Source organism: Schistocerca cancellata, chromosome 1 (assembly GCF_023864275.1).
Source record: "Schistocerca cancellata isolate TAMUIC-IGC-003103 chromosome 1, iqSchCanc2.1, whole genome shotgun sequence".
Classification (NCBI taxonomy): domain Eukaryota; kingdom Metazoa; phylum Arthropoda; class Insecta; order Orthoptera; family Acrididae; genus Schistocerca; species Schistocerca cancellata.
Window position 1 is genome coordinate 550,942,499 of NC_064626.1, and position 18,738 is coordinate 550,961,236.

Sequence of the window (18,738 nt, forward strand, 5' to 3'; positions counted from 1 at the left end):
TCTCATTTTTTTGTCATTGTGTTCTCACTTGCTTACTTCATTTGGAGCGTTTTTATATTTTCTCCTTTCTTCAGTTAAATTTAGTATTTTCTGTGCTATCCAAGGATTACTAGTAGGCCCTGTCTTTTTATCCATGTGATCCTATTTCATCTCTTAGAGCCATCCATTTGACTTTCCCTCTTTAAGTTAATTGTTGCTTAATGCTCTGTTTGAAAATCTTCACAACCTGTGGTTCATTTACTGTATCCACATCTACTTAATTTCCTACCTTCATGCAATTTCTTTAGTTTTAATCTACGGTTCAAAAATTACAGTCGGAGCCCACATTTGCTCCTGGCAGCTCAAAATCTGGTTTTGAGAAGTGCTGTATCGTTACATAATCAATACCAAACTGTCTGGTCTCTCCAGGAATGTTTCACGTAAAACAACCTTTTTTTGCAATCCTTAAACCAAGTGTTAGAAATTATTAAATTATCCTTTGTGAAAAATTGTGGCTGGTAGTTTTACCATTAGCCTCACCCCCATTCCACATTCTCCTACTACTTTTCCTTCTCATCCTTTCCCTACTATCAAATTCCAGTCTTCCATTACAAATAAATTTTCATCTCCCTTAACTGTCCAAATAATTGCTTTTATCTTGTCATACATTCTTTCACTCTTTTACCACCTTTGACAGTAGTAGGCATATAAACTTTTACTACTGTGGTGGGTGTTGGTTTTATGTCTACCCTGGCTACAATAATGTGTTCCCTGTGCTGTTCATAGTAACTTACCTGCATTCCTATTTTCTTATTGATTAATACATTTATACCAACTACTGCAATACTGCTACTGGTTTTCGTACTGATAATCCTTTACTTACTTGACCAGAGGTCTTGTTCTTTCTGCCACCACACTTAATTCCTGCTATATCTGACTTCAAATGATCTATTTCATTTGTAAATTTTTTATCTGTCTAAGGGATCAAGATTTCATGTCGTGACTCATAAAACACCAGATGTCCCGCTCCCCTGCCCACTGTCTGGATGACAACATCCACCAAAGTATGAACAGGTCCCTTTAGGACTATTTAGCCTCTGTCATATTTTACTGAAGGGGGTACCATAATCATTAAGCCATATAGTAGAGCAGCATTCCTTGCAAAAAATAACAGCTATAGTTTGCCCTTGCTTTCAGCCATTTCCAATACCAACATGCTAAGGTCATGTTGGCTAATGTTACAAGGCAGGATTAGTCAATCATCCAGACTGTTGTCCCTGCAACTACTAAAAATACTGCTGTTCCTCTCTTCAGGAACTTAAGGTTAGTCTGCCATCTCCACATATCCCTGGCTGTTGCGGTGCACTTACAGTAGCGCTGTCTGTGTACTTGATGTCCACAAGCTACCCCACCTTGACAAGGTCCTTTCTTCTTGGGAGGAAGGGGGTGAGGTGAGTGGATTTACAGGAAACTGAAAAAATAAATTTTGACTGTCAGAGCAAAAACATATCTACAAGAAACAAAGCATACTACTATTGGAAATTGTTCTTTGAAGATACAGCAAAAATAAACTGAAGGTTTTAACTCAGTAATATGCATTTTGTCATAGACAAGTGAATTACAGTGGCTCTAGTCTGTGAATTGGCGATGGTGAAAGAGTGAAAGATTCTATAGATCATAATGTTTAAGACAGTAATTGCAATAATTATTTATGATGATAAAATTTTTGAGACATTCTTGAACAGAAGTATAAAATTTCAAGCTCCCCAAGTGTGCATCAAGACTTCATCTTGTTTGTACCTCTTTTGGCTTGGTGATGCAATATACACATTTGTGGAGAGTACAGTGGAATTAAATGAATATGAAGTAATTACTTACTTACTACAGTCTAACTATAGTTTGTTTCTGAATAGTGCAGTGTTTCTCACATTACATTATGTTTTGATATAACTTTAGTGGGCATTTTTTCCTGATTGTGTGTATTTGGCATGAGTGTTGTCTTAACGTGAGATAAAACTTTTCAGAAGATCTTGGAGATTCTGGCTCTTTGGCAAAATGGAGTTCATTAGACTTACTTACAGAGGAAGATATAGAGGGTGTGCCAGCATCTGATGCAGATAAACAAGGTAATTTCATCTTGTTACAATCTAACATTATGAAGCATATTTTAGAGTTGTTGCCTGAAGAAAGGATTGAGTTAATAGTAGCAGTATACAGTTATTTGTTTTAGCTGATGGACCCCAGAGCTGAATTATCTGATGTTGTATGTTATTATATACCGTAGTTCTTCAATAATTTTAATAAATATCTTTGCCAATGAAAATGTAACAAGTCCTGGCAAGGTAAAACATCTGAAAAGCTAAAAAATCTGCAACAAATATGTCTTGGTGTTACTCCATGTGATAGAATATGCGAACCATACCATTGTGGTGCGCATGAGCTAATCCTGCAGAAAGTATTGGTACTATTCTTTTAGTCTGCTTGTATGTTAGTTTTAATGAAATTGAATTTCTTGAGACATTAAGTTCTCTCCCTCCCCCTTCCCCCCTGTGTGTGTGTGTGTGTGTGTGTGTGTGTGTGTGTGTGTGTGTGTGTTTTTTTTAGTTCGTTAGTTATAGTCTCCACATAATGCAGAGTTTTGTGTGGTACTCCTTAATTGCTATCTACTGCAGTATTTGAGACTATGTATAGTATCAAATATTTCAGCCAGTGCCAAAAGCGTTTTGAAGTGGGATGGTGTCTGATTTCCACTCCCCTATTTAAGGATTCAATCAATAAAACTACTAGAGCCACTGGTTAACCATAAAGATTTTTCAGATGCTTAATTCTACCTGTAGGCATGCATAAACATGGTCTTATTATGAGTTTTGAGAACTTTTTAAAACTATATTAAATGTATTCTCAATTGTGAATAATGACAACCATCAGCTGTAGAATGGAATGACGACAATGAAAATTTGTTCTGGACCGGAGGTTCGACGGCATATGGAAGTTTGGGTCGGACCATGAGTTGTGCACAGATAGCCAAATGGTAAGGCAATAAGTGGAAAATCCAGGTCCGTGTCCCGGTCTGGCATTAATTTCCATTGTCGTCATTCCATTCTACAGCTGTTGGTTGTCAGTCCATGTCGTAGATACAGGGTTGATGACACATGGAATTTTGGGTTTGGCTGCGAGTCATGCACAGACAGACAAAAGGTAAGGCAACTGCTTGTGATAAGTAGAAAATCTGGGTTCGTGTACTGGTCCACCACAAATTTTCATTGTAGTCATTCCATTCTACAACTGATGGTTGTCGTCATTCTCAATTGTGAATACAGTAAAACTTTCTCAAATTGGCACGTGTATAATTCAGAAATCTGCCCAAACCATACACTTGTTTCAGTCCTGATGCATTCAGTGAATTTTTGTTTTGTATAAAGCAGAACGTGCCTAACACAGAAATGGAAAGCAAATCTTAGAACATACTTATTAATTCATTGTATAATGTGGCAAAAGAGCCTGTATAGGACTACTGTATTACAGTTCATTAGCTATTCATGACTCTACAAGGACGTTAATTTTAACACCTATGTAAAACGGTGCAAAACCAAGAAAAGAGGTCAAGCACAGAGCAGTGATACTGGTTTGGACCTAAAACAGCACCGCTCTGTGCGACATTGAATAAGTTATGCTCAGTGTCTGTACAGTATGTCAAAGGAAAAGGTTTATTCATCAGTGCTCTGTTTGTCAGCTTTCTCGTTTTCCTCATTATTGACACACTTCGGCACATACAGGAACATTGTTGCGCAACTATCAACACTCTGCTGCAATGTGCGAGGTGAAAGAGGTGCGTAATGTTCCATTAAACAATGGTTTTACCTGGCAAGGTCATGATTTTCTGCCAGTTTCAATTGCCTTGTAGACTTTAAGAGGTACAGTGACATGATGTCGAACAAAGGGTGTGCGATGTTACCATGTAATGAAAAGATTAATGTAATCGAGGCAAGTGAGAAAGACAAACTCTCTGTGCGCAGAATTATGTTGTGTTTCAAATGCAGGAAAATACAAATTTATGAGTCATTAAGAAAAAAGATAAGATTTGAGATGAATGGATGAAAGGGAATGGGCTGAAGAAAAGAAAGGCGAAGAAGACCGGAAATGAAGAAATTAATGAAATAGTGTGGGTAAGGCATCCACAGGATGGCTGGACAGTTTAAAAGCTAGGCACAACATTGCATGGAAAAAGGTGTGTGGGGAAGCTAAGGATGTGCAGGAAAATGTAGCAACAGAATGGAAGACAATACTGTCCAACTTAATTGTGAAATATGACCCAAAAGATGTGTTCAGTGCCGATGAAATGTTACTGTTTTATCGTGTGCTGCCTTCAAAATCTCTAACAATTTAAGGTGAGAAGTTTATTGGCTAATTCTGCAATGTGATAGGTGCGGTAGGCGATGATGTCTCTGTCGACGAAACTTTCCAGGCCGGGAACATTGGGAACTCCAGTGCCACCACGTACAATCGCCGCTGTAAGCCATCCGTTACCATGTGAAAAAGTATCGTTCAAATCAATGCTGAAGCTAAGTCTGCAGCCACAGAAAACAGCAGGTCTGTCGAGAAGTGCAGTTGAAGCAATGTTCTTCACAGCGTTCTTCTTCTTGTCACTGCTGTGTGGAAACATATTAGGTGAAATGGAGAAGCCACTGGTGATTGGAAAGGTGGCAAAACCACATTGTTTCAAAAACATGGATGTCGGTAAGCTTCCAGTCACACAGTGAAGCAATAAAAAGGCATGGATGGTGAGTGGTCTTATGGAAGAATGGCTGGACTATTTCTATGCAAAAATGAAAAAAGGAAATCACCAAGCTCTCCTTTTTTCCTTTATTTTTAAGGTGTGAAGACAGGAAAAAATCAAATGTTTCTTGTCAATAGTATTTGGGAGAATGAAACAACGGGAAATGTCCACCAAAGTAATTGTACTACTTGGTGGAAATGGTTGAAGTAATTCTAACAGAATGAATGAAACAGATACCAGTTGATTATCATACAGAAATGAACCTCATGATATAAGTGTGCCTACAGTGGAAGGGAGTGTATTTTGTAGTGCTGAAAACATGTACACAAATAAACAGCAAAACCATTGTTACTGCTGCTTTTGTGATATTGTGGAAATAACTGTCTGGATCACTATAATAAATGAAAGTGTTTGTGACATTGCAACGTCATCATGTAAAAGCTGTTTCCTTGTTGAAGCATATAAATAAAATAGAAGGTGTGAATCTGAAGATACAATTTGAAATATACAACTGCCTTTTGCCGGTTAAATACTCAGGGTGTATACGACCTGGGACAACCGGGAAATCCAGGAAAAACTCGGGAATTGTTTCATCCGGGAGAAAACCGGGAAAAACCCGGGAATTTTTCGGAATTCCGGGAATTTTTCATTGTTTTAGCTTTCAGTTAAATTTTTGTAGTTTTGATTGCAGAATTGATTCTCTAGCAAAGAATGTTATTGTATCCTGCTACTGGAGAATGATAATGCAGCAATAAAATATAAACGAGAGGGAAAAAAATAAAACTTTACTGGCAAAGGAAATGTGCAATTTACAACAACAAAACACCGTGCACGCACAAGCGTCTGCAAATAGCAAAAATATGTCAAAGGCCGTAGGGCGCAGACTGCAATTCTTCGTAACAATAAACTGCTTGCGATGAGCATGACGTCACAACTTTTCACATTAAGGTTCGTTTGACCAGTTGCCAGCGGTGTGTTGCGCATGCGCATTTGACTCGCTTATAAGCAATACCTTCTCCCGCTTCCTGCTACTTGAAGTTTGGCTGTTACCTGTATCGGTAGTAGCAGCAAGCAGCCAGATGCAAATGAGAAAAATTTTTCTCGCGCGCCCTAGCTGCCAGATTCGCGCTTGCACAGAGTTGTCCGAGTTGTAGTGGGGAGGGGGCTAGTCTCCACGTGACCTGTTTTTACGTTAAGTGATTTCGCTGGTTCTCTTCGTGTCCAGCTCCCACGTCTAATGAAAACAACCGGGTTTCTGTGGCCAGGAGCTATCAAGTGAATTAAAATACATTCATAGGAGGACAAAAATATATTATTAATTTCAGTTTTCCTATTTTATTTTATTTCCAAGTTAGTAGCAGTCAAGCATTAATCGCCTTGCAGAACAATGAAGTTATTTTTGCAAGTTTGCTAAAGAAATTTGGCTTTATTAATCTTTCCGCTGAGGAAATCATTTTATTTGAAACTAAGTGTTTCATTCTACAGTATTGGCTAGTTCCAACTGTTCGCTGAATTTCAAGTGCACGCTATCATCGTCTGCCATGTATGGCATTATGCCATAATAAAGAACCAAAAATGAGATCGTAGAGTACTGGTACTCCAAGAAAATTTACATCCCTAAAACCACACTGAAAAGCTTAATATCAGATGGGACCTACTTCATTGTGAATCTGGAAATAGCCAATTTGCCAATTTGCGCTTCAAGCCGAATTATGTATTTTAGTATGGTTTACGAAATTCCGATGCTCTTTGGAGTATCCTCTGATGCCCTGTTTCTTTTATTGTGTAATGTAAGCTCTCTTAGTGCTTTATACACACGAACATGCGGGCCTCCTACACCACTGTAGTTGCAGGCGCACAATAATGCCTGTTTCCTGGCAACTGGTAAATTGAACCTATTTCTAACAGTCTTCGGATAGTATTGCGAACGGTAGTTAGAAAAGCTTTACTTTCAAAGTAAATTTCTTTTTACTCAAGATGAATTACACTCCTGGAAATTGAAATAAGAACACCATGAATTCATTGTCCCAGGAAGGGGAAACTTTATTGACACATTCCTGGGGTCAGATACATCACATGATCACACTGACAGAACCACAGGCACATAGACACAGGCAACAGAGCATGCACAATGTCGGCACTAGTACAGTGTATATCCACCTTTCGCAGCAATGCAGGCTGCTATTCTCCCATGGAGACGATCGTAGAGATACTGGATGTAGTCCTGTGGAACGGCTTGCCATGCCATTTCCACCTGGCGCCTCAGTTGGACCAGCGTTCGTGCTGGACGTGCAGACCGCGTGAGACGACGCTTCATCCAGTCCCAAACATGCTCAATGGGGGACAGATCCGGAGATCTTGCTGGCCAGGGTAGTTGACTTACACCTTCTAGAGCACGTTGGGTGGCACGGGATACATGCGGACGTGCATTGTCCTGTTGGAACAGCAAGTTCCCTTGCCGGTCTAGGAATGGTAGAACGATGGGTTCGATGACGGTTTGGATGTACCGTGCACTATTCAGTGTCCCCTCAACGATCACCAGTGGTGTACGGCCAGTGTAGGAGATCGCTCCCCACACCATGATGCCGGGTGTTGGCCCTGTGTGCCTCGGTTGTATGCAGTCCTGATTGTGGCGCTCACCTGCACGGCGCCAAACACGCATACGACCATCATTGGCACCAAGGCAGAAGCGACTCTCATCGCTGAAGACGACACGTCTCCATTCGTCCCTCCATTCACGCCTGTCGTGACACCACTGGAGGCGGGCCGCACGATGTTGGTGCGTGAGCGGAAGACGGCCTAACGGTGTGCAGGACCGTAGCCCAGCTTCATGGAGACGGTTGCGAATGGTCCTCGCCGATACCCCAGGAGCAACAGTGTCCCTAATTTGCTGGGAAGTGGCGGTGCGGTCCCCTACGGCACTGCATAGGATCCTACGGTCTTGGCGTGCATCCGTGCGTCGCTGTGGTCCGGTCCCAGGTCGACGGGCACGTGCACCTTCCGCCGACCACTGGCGACAACATCGATGTACTGTGGAGACCTCACGCCCCACGTGTTGAGCAGTTCGGCGGTACGTCCACCCGGCCTCCCGCATGCCCACTATATGCCCTCGCTCAAAGTCCGTCAACTGCACATACGGTTCACGTCCACGCTGTCGGGACATGCTACCAGTGTTAAAGACTGTGATGGAGCTCCGTATGCCACGGCAAACTGGCTGACACTGACGGTGGCGGTGCACAAATGCTGCGCAGCTAGCGCCATTCGACGGCCAACACCGCGGTTCCTGGTGTGTCCGCTGTGCCGTGTGTGTGATCATTGCTTGTACAGCCCTCTCGCAGTGTCCGGAGCAAGTATGGTGGGTCTGACACACCGGTGTCAATGTATTCTTTTTTCCATTTCCAGGAGTTTATGTTACGTGTGAGGAAGTGGGATTGATTTCTAAATCACAGAGCATTCGAAACTGAACTTTTTGAGGACCAGCCACTTACAAGAATTTCGAGCCGAGACATTTATGTCATAATTTTAATTTTACTAGCACATTTGTGTGATGTATCTTAAAGTATAACACACACAAAAAAGATCAATATTAGATGTGAAAGCTTAGCTTCTGTTGTAGAATGTTAGAGACCAATATTATATGTGAAAGCTTAGCTTTTCTTGTAGATATATGGTACTGTGTACATTCATGTAAACCGCTAACTTTTCCTCTTGTGTGTTCGCATGTAACCAGTGATCTTGCTATTGGCTGACTATAACACGTGTCCTATGCTCTGAATAGCTGCTGTCATCGGCTGGCGAGATCTCGTGGCTTGAGATATGATTCGCTTACAAAAGGACATCGCAACCTCGGTTTCAATGCTCCGGAAACTAACGCGCTGTGTTTGGTGCAATTAGAATTTATACTTTCGTAATACAAAAATATGCAGCGTATATGTTGCAGCAAATCAAAGGTGTTTCCAAAACTTCTCTCCTTTTTTATTAAAAGTCTTTCCAAAACTTCTCTCCTTTTTTATTAAAAGTCTCTCCAAAACTTCTCTGCCCCGTCTTTTTTTTTTTCCGGGAAGTTCTACGCGATTGCATAAAACGTTAATCATTCAAAGGATTGATAAGTTTTACAGTTCCGAGGGAAAATCTACGGAAGATCTACTGCCACTTAGCACAGAAAAAGTGTATTTCCGCTCGGGAAAAAGCATATTTTTTAAACGGGATATCCGGGAGAAATCCGGGAATAATCCGGGAATTTTTTTTCCTTGTCCCCCTATACACCCTGATACTGCAATTTTAAATGCAAATTTGATTTTATTTACAAGTTAGTATTAAAATTTGCATTTTTTCTTATTTCTGTTCACAGATAGTATATTTTCTCAATCCTACTTGCAACGTGTGGCCAGTGAACGGAGCCGTACACTGCAGGGTGCGGGTAGTATAGATGCATCTTGTCCGGGCTCGCCCATCACATCCCCTGCCCACCAGACATGCCGCACAAGTGTACTTATACTTGTGCTGCATGCAGGAAGCATACTGGGTAAAATGTCAACTCAATTTTTTCTAACATACTAATAATGTAGCAGAGGTAAACAAAATAATGTGATGACATGCCAGTTGATACAGAGGTAAGAGTGTGCCCCATAGCAGTTGAAGGATTTTTCATCATTTTCATGCAGCTCCGGTACACTGTTAGAGGACTGCAGTTTCCATGAATGTTTCTATTAATTTCATGTGGACTATTTTCAATGAACAGTTAGCACATTGCAATGCAAAATATCTATTCGTCTTCATTAAACTGCTGTGTAGTTTAAAGCAAAGCACTACATAACTAACAGCTAATGTAAGTGTGGAAGAGGATAGTTTAAATGATAATCTTATGAGACTCTTTGATATTATTCCTCTTTGTCACTAGTTACGTTATTTCTAATGATATACTTATCTTTATCAAAGTTAAAATTTTCACTGTGGACAGTGGCTTTGCTCTTTTGGGTGTACAATTTCTTGTTATTGTTTCAGATGCAAATGTAGATTTAGCAGCTAAAAAGTCTGACATTACAACATTCCGTGGTGCATTTGAATCAGTAATGCGCCAGCACTACCCTTCCCTGATAGGGCGTGTTGCTATAAAACTGGTTTCTTGCCCTTCTGTATGTACTGAGGCCTTAGGAGTGCTATCCAGGTAATTAACACTTATTTATAAAACAGAATACTTGGGTTTTATTTGTATGATAGATGCTTTCATGGGCTTCTTGTTTTATTCTTTGTGGAAGTTTTATTTTTTGAAAAATATCATTAATTATTCTGCTTGTGTTTTAAATGTGCACAGGTGGTTTCTCGTAAACATCTTTCCTTGACGCTGAAAGAAACATTTTATGACTAATTTCCTCATAACATGTCTTTGTTGAAGGTGATTTTAGATCACATGACAAAGTTAAATTTCAGATTTTGATTTAAGTTTCTTGTGAAATTTTTATTGTATTTCTCAGCCTCATGTTATGCAAATAGTATTACAGTTGGTTTTGACTTCATAGTAAGTTGTCATTGGATGTTCTGTTTGAAGAGAAAAGAAAAATTAGGGATAGTAAAATACTAGGGAACTAATGTACAGGTATTGAGGGCACCTAGTAAGGTGGAGGATGTAGTCATCTGAAGGCTTCTGTAAAAATAGAAAAACTTGATGAAAGTTAAAGAAAAAGTACATTCAGTGTATGGAATACAGATGTCGATGCCCAGGTCCAGTCTGTTATACCATTATCCAGTCTCAGTGGCCAAAAGATGAAGCTAACTTCGTCAGAATGAAGTAACAAAGAAATGTGTAGGAAAAGAGATACATCATTACTAGCTGCCAGAGAGTGCATCCATCTTGAAACTGACACGCCAAGTGGCAACTGTCATTTACTTCCTATTGACTACCCACTATAGACATACAGTGGACACATTTGTCAGAGGATGATGATCTACAGAGACAAACCCACCCCTGCTGAAGTGACAATCCTTCTTGACATGTAGGTCACAATGAATTATACTTGAGCATTACAAGAAAATATTTAAAATAATGATCAGACTGGCTAGACAACCTGTCTGGTTCCTCCCCCTTTCATAAGGCCCACATGTAGTGGCTAGGGGTTGTGTGGACCATAGAAACTTCAAGTTAGAGGTAACAAAGGCCTGACTGTCTGAGTTTGCCAGATGGGATTACATATCTGGCTGTCATTGTCTGCAGCAGTTGAGTAACACTAGCAACAACAGTTAGACATATGCATCACTCGTTTAAAAGGTTGTGAATGTGATGCCACGGGAAGAAAAATACAATTGCTGTGGGACTAATTCCTGTAAATGATCTTCATTAAATAAAAATTCAGTTTTGAACAATAAATGTCAACTAAGCTAACAAGTTTCCCAAAGATAAGGAAGCTTAACATGAGTGACTAAATTTCACAGCAGTGATTTAATTTTTTTGAGTTAATGAAGGATGAACCACAAAAAAATGACATATATGGGTAGTATCAGGATGGACATGAAAGTAAAGCAGAACTTGATTTGTGAAGAACAATGGTTTGATCACAAGTCTGTAGTAAAAAGGTAAGCAGGTGTTTAGTGAATGTGTCAGAGAAAAGGGCACACTGTAAGAGGATACATTTTTATGAAAGGTTTTCAGAGATGTGACCACCTGTTCAGTCCATGGTGGGTTTTGGAGGACAAAAACATTGTGTATTATATTTGGCTTCCATCTCACTTTTAACATGAGGTCAGTAATTCACAGAAAATCAGACGAGTCTAAGAGATTTAGCCCAGAGATCACAGGTTAAGGCATTTGACAAAGTAACTTATATGTTAGGATGATAGTTATTTTTGAGTGTGCTTACAGGTACACTATAGACAGGACACCAATATTGGGTCATAGACTAAATTCATTTATGTGACTGTTAAGGCAATGAGACAGCACGTCCTCTCTGGCACTACATCTCATCATTCTTGCATTCCAATGTTAGATTGCAGCTTGGCAATGGCATTTTCTGTTAGTGTAGCAGAAAACAATTGAATGCTTTGAGTATGCAACTCAAAAGTGGGATAATGACTCCATAAATTTAAAGGATACAGGCACAATGTTCAGTGTAAATGAAATACAAGAGCATTAAATGAAAATACAGACATTTGCCCATACAGGTTCACCTCTAAGAGTAAGAAAAAATACTTATCCTTTTTAATGAGTAGGAGGCACGTTACACTGACAAGTGGCACAGTGATCATGGCACATACAGTATTGTAATGGGTGCTACATTGTGACAGGTAAATAGTGAACAAAACTGCAACACAGACAGTGACAACATGAGTATAGAAAAGGAGAAACAATGGAGGAAGGTTGCCAACAGCAGAGACCTGTGTGTAGGGAGGAGACACTGGTAAGATGCAGTACTAGAACTCATTGTATCTGAGTAGAATGGATTTGATAATGAACTATGTAGAAATGATGCATGAGTGAGTTGCTGATTTCAAGCCAGATGTAATAAATGTGCTGTGACACCATCAGCTAGAAGTGTAAGTCAACAGAGATCAGAATGCTGACAATTTGAGATGTTGGGTGTTCTGCTGGATTCAGTGTCATTCTTGCACAATATTTCGACACCGTGACTCACTGTCTTCATAAGGTGCTACCTGAGGCAGTTTGGCATGCGGACATTCCAAGTGTTCCGTATGCCACCCACTCCTAGCAGTGTCCTCAGGTGTTCGCTCTTCAGTGTGGTGCACCTATCCACGTGCTGTCCTTCCCTTTTCAGTCCAGTGCAATTCCTGGCATTTCCTCTGCAGTCCACTTCCACTAGAAACATTCTTAGGCATTTCCTCTTTGACCTAGTACATCTGTCTGTACACTAGCATTCTGTTTTTGGTCCAGTGCAGTTTTGGACTCGGATTCCACTAGAAGCGTCCTGTGGCATTCTTTTTTGTGGAGTTCTGCTGCTGCCCCCATTGCATTTTCAGCAACTCTGGTGCAGGATTCTAGGCTCTACTGAGTTGATATCCAGAGTCATGATTCGAGAGGCTTTCTGTTAGTTTTATCTGTATAGACTAAACACTGTCCCAATATCTGGGGGTCTGTACAAGAACCCTCATGTCATCATGATTATTGGAATGATTGCGTTCTGGACAGTGCTTGGCAAAGGCTGATTTAGTTGTCTATCGAGTCAGTGTGCCTTTGATGTTCTTTGCATCTGATGTCCACTGCCCTAGTTGTTTGTCCAATGTATGGCATGCCATATTGGCAAGATAAGATATATTATAAAGCCATTGTTTTTGTAGTCTCAGGTCATCTTACATATTTCCCAGTAGTCCTCTTATTGCGGTATGTGGACAACACACACACTTGATGTTACACTTCCTGAGACTCCAGTTGATTTTGGCAGAAATAGATCCTGCATGGAGCAGGTACACCACAGTCTTTGCTTCATCTTACTCTGCTTCTAGATCACGTGGTGGAGTGGCTATTTGAAGGACCTTCTGAATCTGCTTGGCCATCTATCCTGTCTTACAGACCACTCATCGTAGATGCTCTATTTCTACTACAAAACTATCTGGGTCTGACAAAATGGATGCTCTGTGGACCAGTGTCTTCAGAACACTATTCCTTTGTGCTGGGTGGTGACAGCTGCTGGCTTGCAGATATAAATCAGTGTGTGTAGGTCTGCGATAGATGCTGTGGCCAAATAACCCACCTGCTCTCCTTTTGACAAGTAAATTCAGAAAGTGAAACTGGCCACCCTTTTCCAGTTCCACAGTCAACTTAATATTTGGGTGACATGAATTAAGAGGTCCCAGAATCTCTTCCATGAGACCAGATCACAAAGTTATCATCCACATACCTGAAGAAGCATACGGGCTTATATTTAACTGCCTCTAATATCACCTCCTCAGGTGTACCAATCCTGCGGAAACCATTGGAGACAGGGAGCTGCCCATGGCTACATCTTCTGTCTGATCAGAATATTGGCCCTCATACAGAAAATAAGTTGATGTCAGTGTATGACTGAATAGGTACATTATCAAATTTCTCTACATCAGCTACATTGAGTCTGTCAGTAACACTCTTGTGAATAGGGATACCGCATGAAAACTGACCATTATGTTAGGTTCTGTAATATGTAATTTCTTGTGACTTTTTGCAGGTCCTCAAAGTTGCAGATGTAGTGAATACATTTCCCCACATTTGAGAACAAATAATTCCTTCAAGCATGAGGCTGTTGATTACACTGATGTACCAATGCTGTTAACAATTGGGCACAGTGACACACCCTCTTTGTGGACTGTCAGCAGCCCACGTAGTCTACATGGAACAAGTGCTCTCTATCATAGTTATTTAATGACCTTGCCAGAAATGCTGGTTTCCTTCAAGAGAGCCCTTGTCTTCTTCACTTTGTCCATAGTTCCATGTTTCAAAAGTCTGTAGGCAGAGTCCTCCAGAAGTTGACATACTTCCTCATTGTAATCAGCCTACTGCAAAACAACTGTGGAGTTCCCTTTGGCAACATTATGATGATGCTGTCTCCCAGGAGTCTCTTGAGAATGAGATGTTAGCTTTTGGAGGCTTTGTCTTGGTTAGTGCCCTGCAGGTCTCGTGGCAGCCACATTTGCTGAAAGTGTGTTGGCTGCTTGCTCAATTGCACTAATGAAACCTGAAATGGTCACATTTCTAGGAATCATTGTGATGTAGAGACTTTTGCTGAGTACTTTCAGAGTGATATCATCAAACTGCTAGCCACTCAGGTTAATCATTGTGCGACTACCATCCTTCTTCTGTGCTTTCATATCCCTGCTATAGACCAAGGGGCAGCTGCTAAGGAAGCTGCCATTTACAGGTGAAGGTGTAATAGGAACAGACATAATTTGGAATCTTCCCTTTCCTCTGTTGAAACTTGTCCAGATTTTTGATATTTTGGTACATCTCCTCCCCATAGAATCTCTTGATGTGGTTCTTCAGCTTTCCCAGCTATATGTTGATATTTTGAGATGTCCTGATATTCTGCCAGATATCAGCATCATTTGTGCACAATATTTCAACAATGTGACTTGTCATCTTCAGTAAATATTTTCAAAATATCCTTGGATTCAGGTCACTTTCTTTGTCTTCTGACGCAGTAACAGACCCTTGAATTTTCCTGAGACAGTTTTTTCTGTCTGAAACTGTTCACCATCTATTGCTTCTGCTTCTTGTACACTGACCAGTGCTGTTCCATGTGGAATTATTACTTCTTGTGACCCAAAATTTTCTAAGCACACACAGAAGCACATATTTCTCCATTAATACTTTGATGTCTGCACATCTCGTACAAATTTATTTGCTTGGTGCCAGCAGTGCTAATTTGGATTACTTGGCTTGTTGCTTGCCATTATTGATGTTATTGGGAGATAATAAATCGTTATGTTTACTAAACTCATCATTAGTTCTCATAAGTTCTCAACCCTGTTGCCCTACTTTCATGAAATTTTGAAGATATATTTATGTAAATAAACACAAATTTTGTTTATTTGCATTGTCTTTGGTACTCAATATTTCTCTTTCATATGATATGCAGCCAAACTGTCTCCAAGATGTAATGTAACACCACAAGACTTGCATATTAAGTTTTCTGTTCTTTTGTTTTTTGTTTTGGAACATATGTGGCAGTTTCTTCATTTTCATTTATTCATTTTGGAAATACATAGGCCTGTTAGTTGGTGTTGCCTTATGTGACCAGAGAGTCTGTCAACTGGATCATGATCAGATGTATGCGATGTAGTGGCAACCTCCAAGTTTTGCTCCACACATTCATCGTAAATAATCATATCGTCTCTTTCGTCTACTATAATGAAAGGGCATAAGTACTTATAAAAACAAAAAACTTGTTGACATGTGTAACTTATTGTTACCTAAACAAAACACCAACAGAATGCAAAAAACACTAAAGTTCTGTCGCCGGCCACTGCGTGATACTATGCTGATGATATCACTGTGATGTCGCCAGCCACTGAGCAATACTATGCACATGATACCCCTGTGGTGTCACCAGCTGTTGACCGCTATTTTGCTCATGACACCACTGTGGTGTCGCTGGGTGGCAGGGTGTTAATACTTTCAGCTCAGCAAATTCCTATTTTTGCATGGACTTGGTGGCTCTCTAGAACTCCATTACTGCTGAGGGACTCTACCAGAAAGATAATTCCTGTGAACTCTTGTGTTTCAGTCCCTCCAGTCTATCACGTATGATTTCTGGGGTGCATATCTTTGACACTAAGATAGATATTTTAGTGTAAACGGAGGGATAAAATACATATTGTAGCATAAACAAAGGGAATAGCCCCTTTGCTGTGGATTACTGGTAGCCTTTGTAGTTTTGTTGCTGCCAAACCAGTGCATCACACCACCCATTTGGACAGTTTGCACCTGTAAGTCCACAGCTCCCAGAAAGTGGGATGAAAATAATACCCAAGAACAACATTGAAATGCTGTCCACTCTTTTTGAGCATCTCCATGTCAAATTCATGTTTTTCCTTACCAGTCTCCATATGCACACAGACTATTCCCAGGGAATAATATTTTCTGCACCTGATCCACTGATGTGTCAGCACGGCAACTTTAAAACATATTTATCACCAGAGACCAAAAGTAATAGGCTCACCTGAGTGCTCAGGTCTCTCATGACTCTTGCTGGTTTTCCATTTCTGTTGCTTTCTACAATCATGTTTGCCACCACTCTTAGTCCTGGACACTAACAGGATTAACTAATTTTAAGGGGAGATGATAGTGACAGCTACACCAGTTCCTGTTCCACCATCTTATCCATACACAGTCACAGTTAGGACTTCAGCGACCGTATCTACAGTGAGAACAGGAGGTGGTTTGACAACAGTTGTATTCTCTTGGCACTTGCAACATCTAAAATTTGTCTCCATAGCGAGCATATGACAAAAATCATTCACTTGAAAGGAGAATGAGACAAAATGTCTAGATGCGTCCCTCAGCAGTGCAAGGCACAAAGATTCGTGTGGAGATGGGGGCAAAGCTTCCTATGTTTCTCCAACTATTTGCAGATCTATCCCCTTGATAAACACATTCACAGTCATCACCTTTGCCTCTTCAGGGAGTGCACAATTTCTCCCTTTATCTGACTGCAGGACAGAAGTATGATACATATTAGCAAAGTGCCTCAGAATATTTCCCTGTCTACTGATGGAGAGTGGAAAGCTTAACACAGTGAAAACTTGCCCCTTTTTGTCAAAGTATTGGTTAGATCATCCTTTTGGCACGCAAATCAAAGCTGCTGACACTGCACAGTGGCGTAATTGAGTCTACATATGATCGTACAGTAGATCTCAAATCAACTTTAGACTTATAATATTCAGTCAAAACACATCAAGATAAGAACAGATTCAGTCAACATCACTCATGTTTGTTAAAATCCATTTTCTGACACCTTCCTTGGAAACAGAGATGTGTAGTTAATAGCAGGGGAAATAATTAATCACACTGGAATACAATATGAGAGAAGTAGTTTCAGCATACATAATGGAATTGTCAAGTGTTGCTGGAATACATAAAGTGATCAAATGGCAGGTCTTGTTTTACTTGTTTGCTTGCTTACTTTTTAAGGGCAAGGGCCACTGAGGCGGCAAAGCTTTAAGGGGATCTGCACTAACCGATACTGCAGCTCCCTCCATTTGAGAGCATGTAGTAGGCATCTTAAAAAGTAAAACAAGCAAAAAAATAGTAAACACTCACATGTGAAAATACATAGACACACAAATACTACTCCCTACTCAGACAGCTTTGCATTCTCAGCAGTGCAGTTCAACAGCTGTAAAGCAGTGCTTTAATGAAGCTTACTGTTGATGACTTGATGTCAGTGTGGCAGTGACCACATGCTGGCAGTAAACTTGTGACTACATCTCATAACAAATAGTAGCTGATTGTGATGTGTGGAGGCTCAGAATGTGCTGATTGTAGGTTGCCCGCAGTCACACAAAGAGTTGCCGACAGTTGCGTAGTGAGTGGCACAGAGACCTCAAGCAGTGATGCTATGTGCAAATAGCACAGTCACCCTATCTCTTCTCTTTCCAGCCAGTTAGCATCAAATGTGGCTACTGTAGAAAATGTGTGCCACAAAATTATAGTCTGTCTTTGGACCAAATGGTGATGGTGCGGGGATCTCATTTGTGACACCAGTTTCTGCAGGTGTTGGGGGGCCTGGTCATGTTGATCATGATGTGGCATCTGAAGACATTCTTATAAATGAAAAAGTTGGTTAGAAATTACAGACAGTATGCATTCAATGTACAGAATACAGATGGGCAATATGCCCATGGAAATAAAATGTTGGACAATAGTAATGTTTCAAAATTTAGATTTAAGTTGTATTTAAATGGAAACATCTTTTGTCCCATTTTAAAATTTAGATTACTACACTTACGCAAAATACATGTAAAAATATAATTTAGTTGGATGGATTAAAAAAACTACTCACCTTGTGGTGGGAGGAGAAAACACACACAAATGTACTAAGTTCTGCAAGATTTCAGAGCCAGTGGCTCAATCTTCTGACAGAAGGGTTGAAAGGAAAGGAAAGGAAGAGGTGAAGGAAAATGAATAGTGAGGTTTGGGAAATGGGGAGAATTCATAAAAATCATCCAGAACCCCGGGTCAAGGGAGACTTGGCTGAAGGGATGAGAAGGAAGGATGATTGTTGGGAATGCACTGGATGAGATTTGAAAACCTGAGAGCTTCAAGGTGAAAGATAGATTAATATGCAAGGCAGAAATTACTGACAAAACATTGTGCATAAGTAAATAAGAGCAGATAGCTAAGTGTATTGTGTGTGGTACCAATGGGAGCTGGGGAAAAACAGACAGGTCAGATAATAAAAGATGTAAAAAACTAAAAGGAAGTGAAGCAAGGAATAATTATTGAAAAGGAATGCCGAGAGCTAAGAAATTAAGGTAAATTACGGCCAGGTAGGTGGTGAGAA

General features: G+C 40.3%; 1 protein-coding gene across 5 annotated transcripts in view; it reads left to right on the forward strand.

Annotated features, from left to right (window-relative positions):
- LOC126180278 (protein retinal degeneration B) overlaps positions 1-18,738 on the forward strand; it is a 589,076-nt gene that overhangs the window by 410,392 nt on the left and 159,946 nt on the right. For all 5 annotated transcript variants that reach the window (XM_049924680.1, XM_049924684.1, XM_049924682.1 and 2 more), the window contains 3 exons: positions 2,004-2,105; positions 9,108-9,281; positions 9,761-9,923. In XM_049924680.1, the coding sequence (XP_049780637.1) occupies positions 2,004-2,105; positions 9,108-9,281; positions 9,761-9,923 (439 nt within the window). The remainder of the gene's footprint in view (positions 1-2,003; positions 2,106-9,107; positions 9,282-9,760; positions 9,924-18,738) is intronic.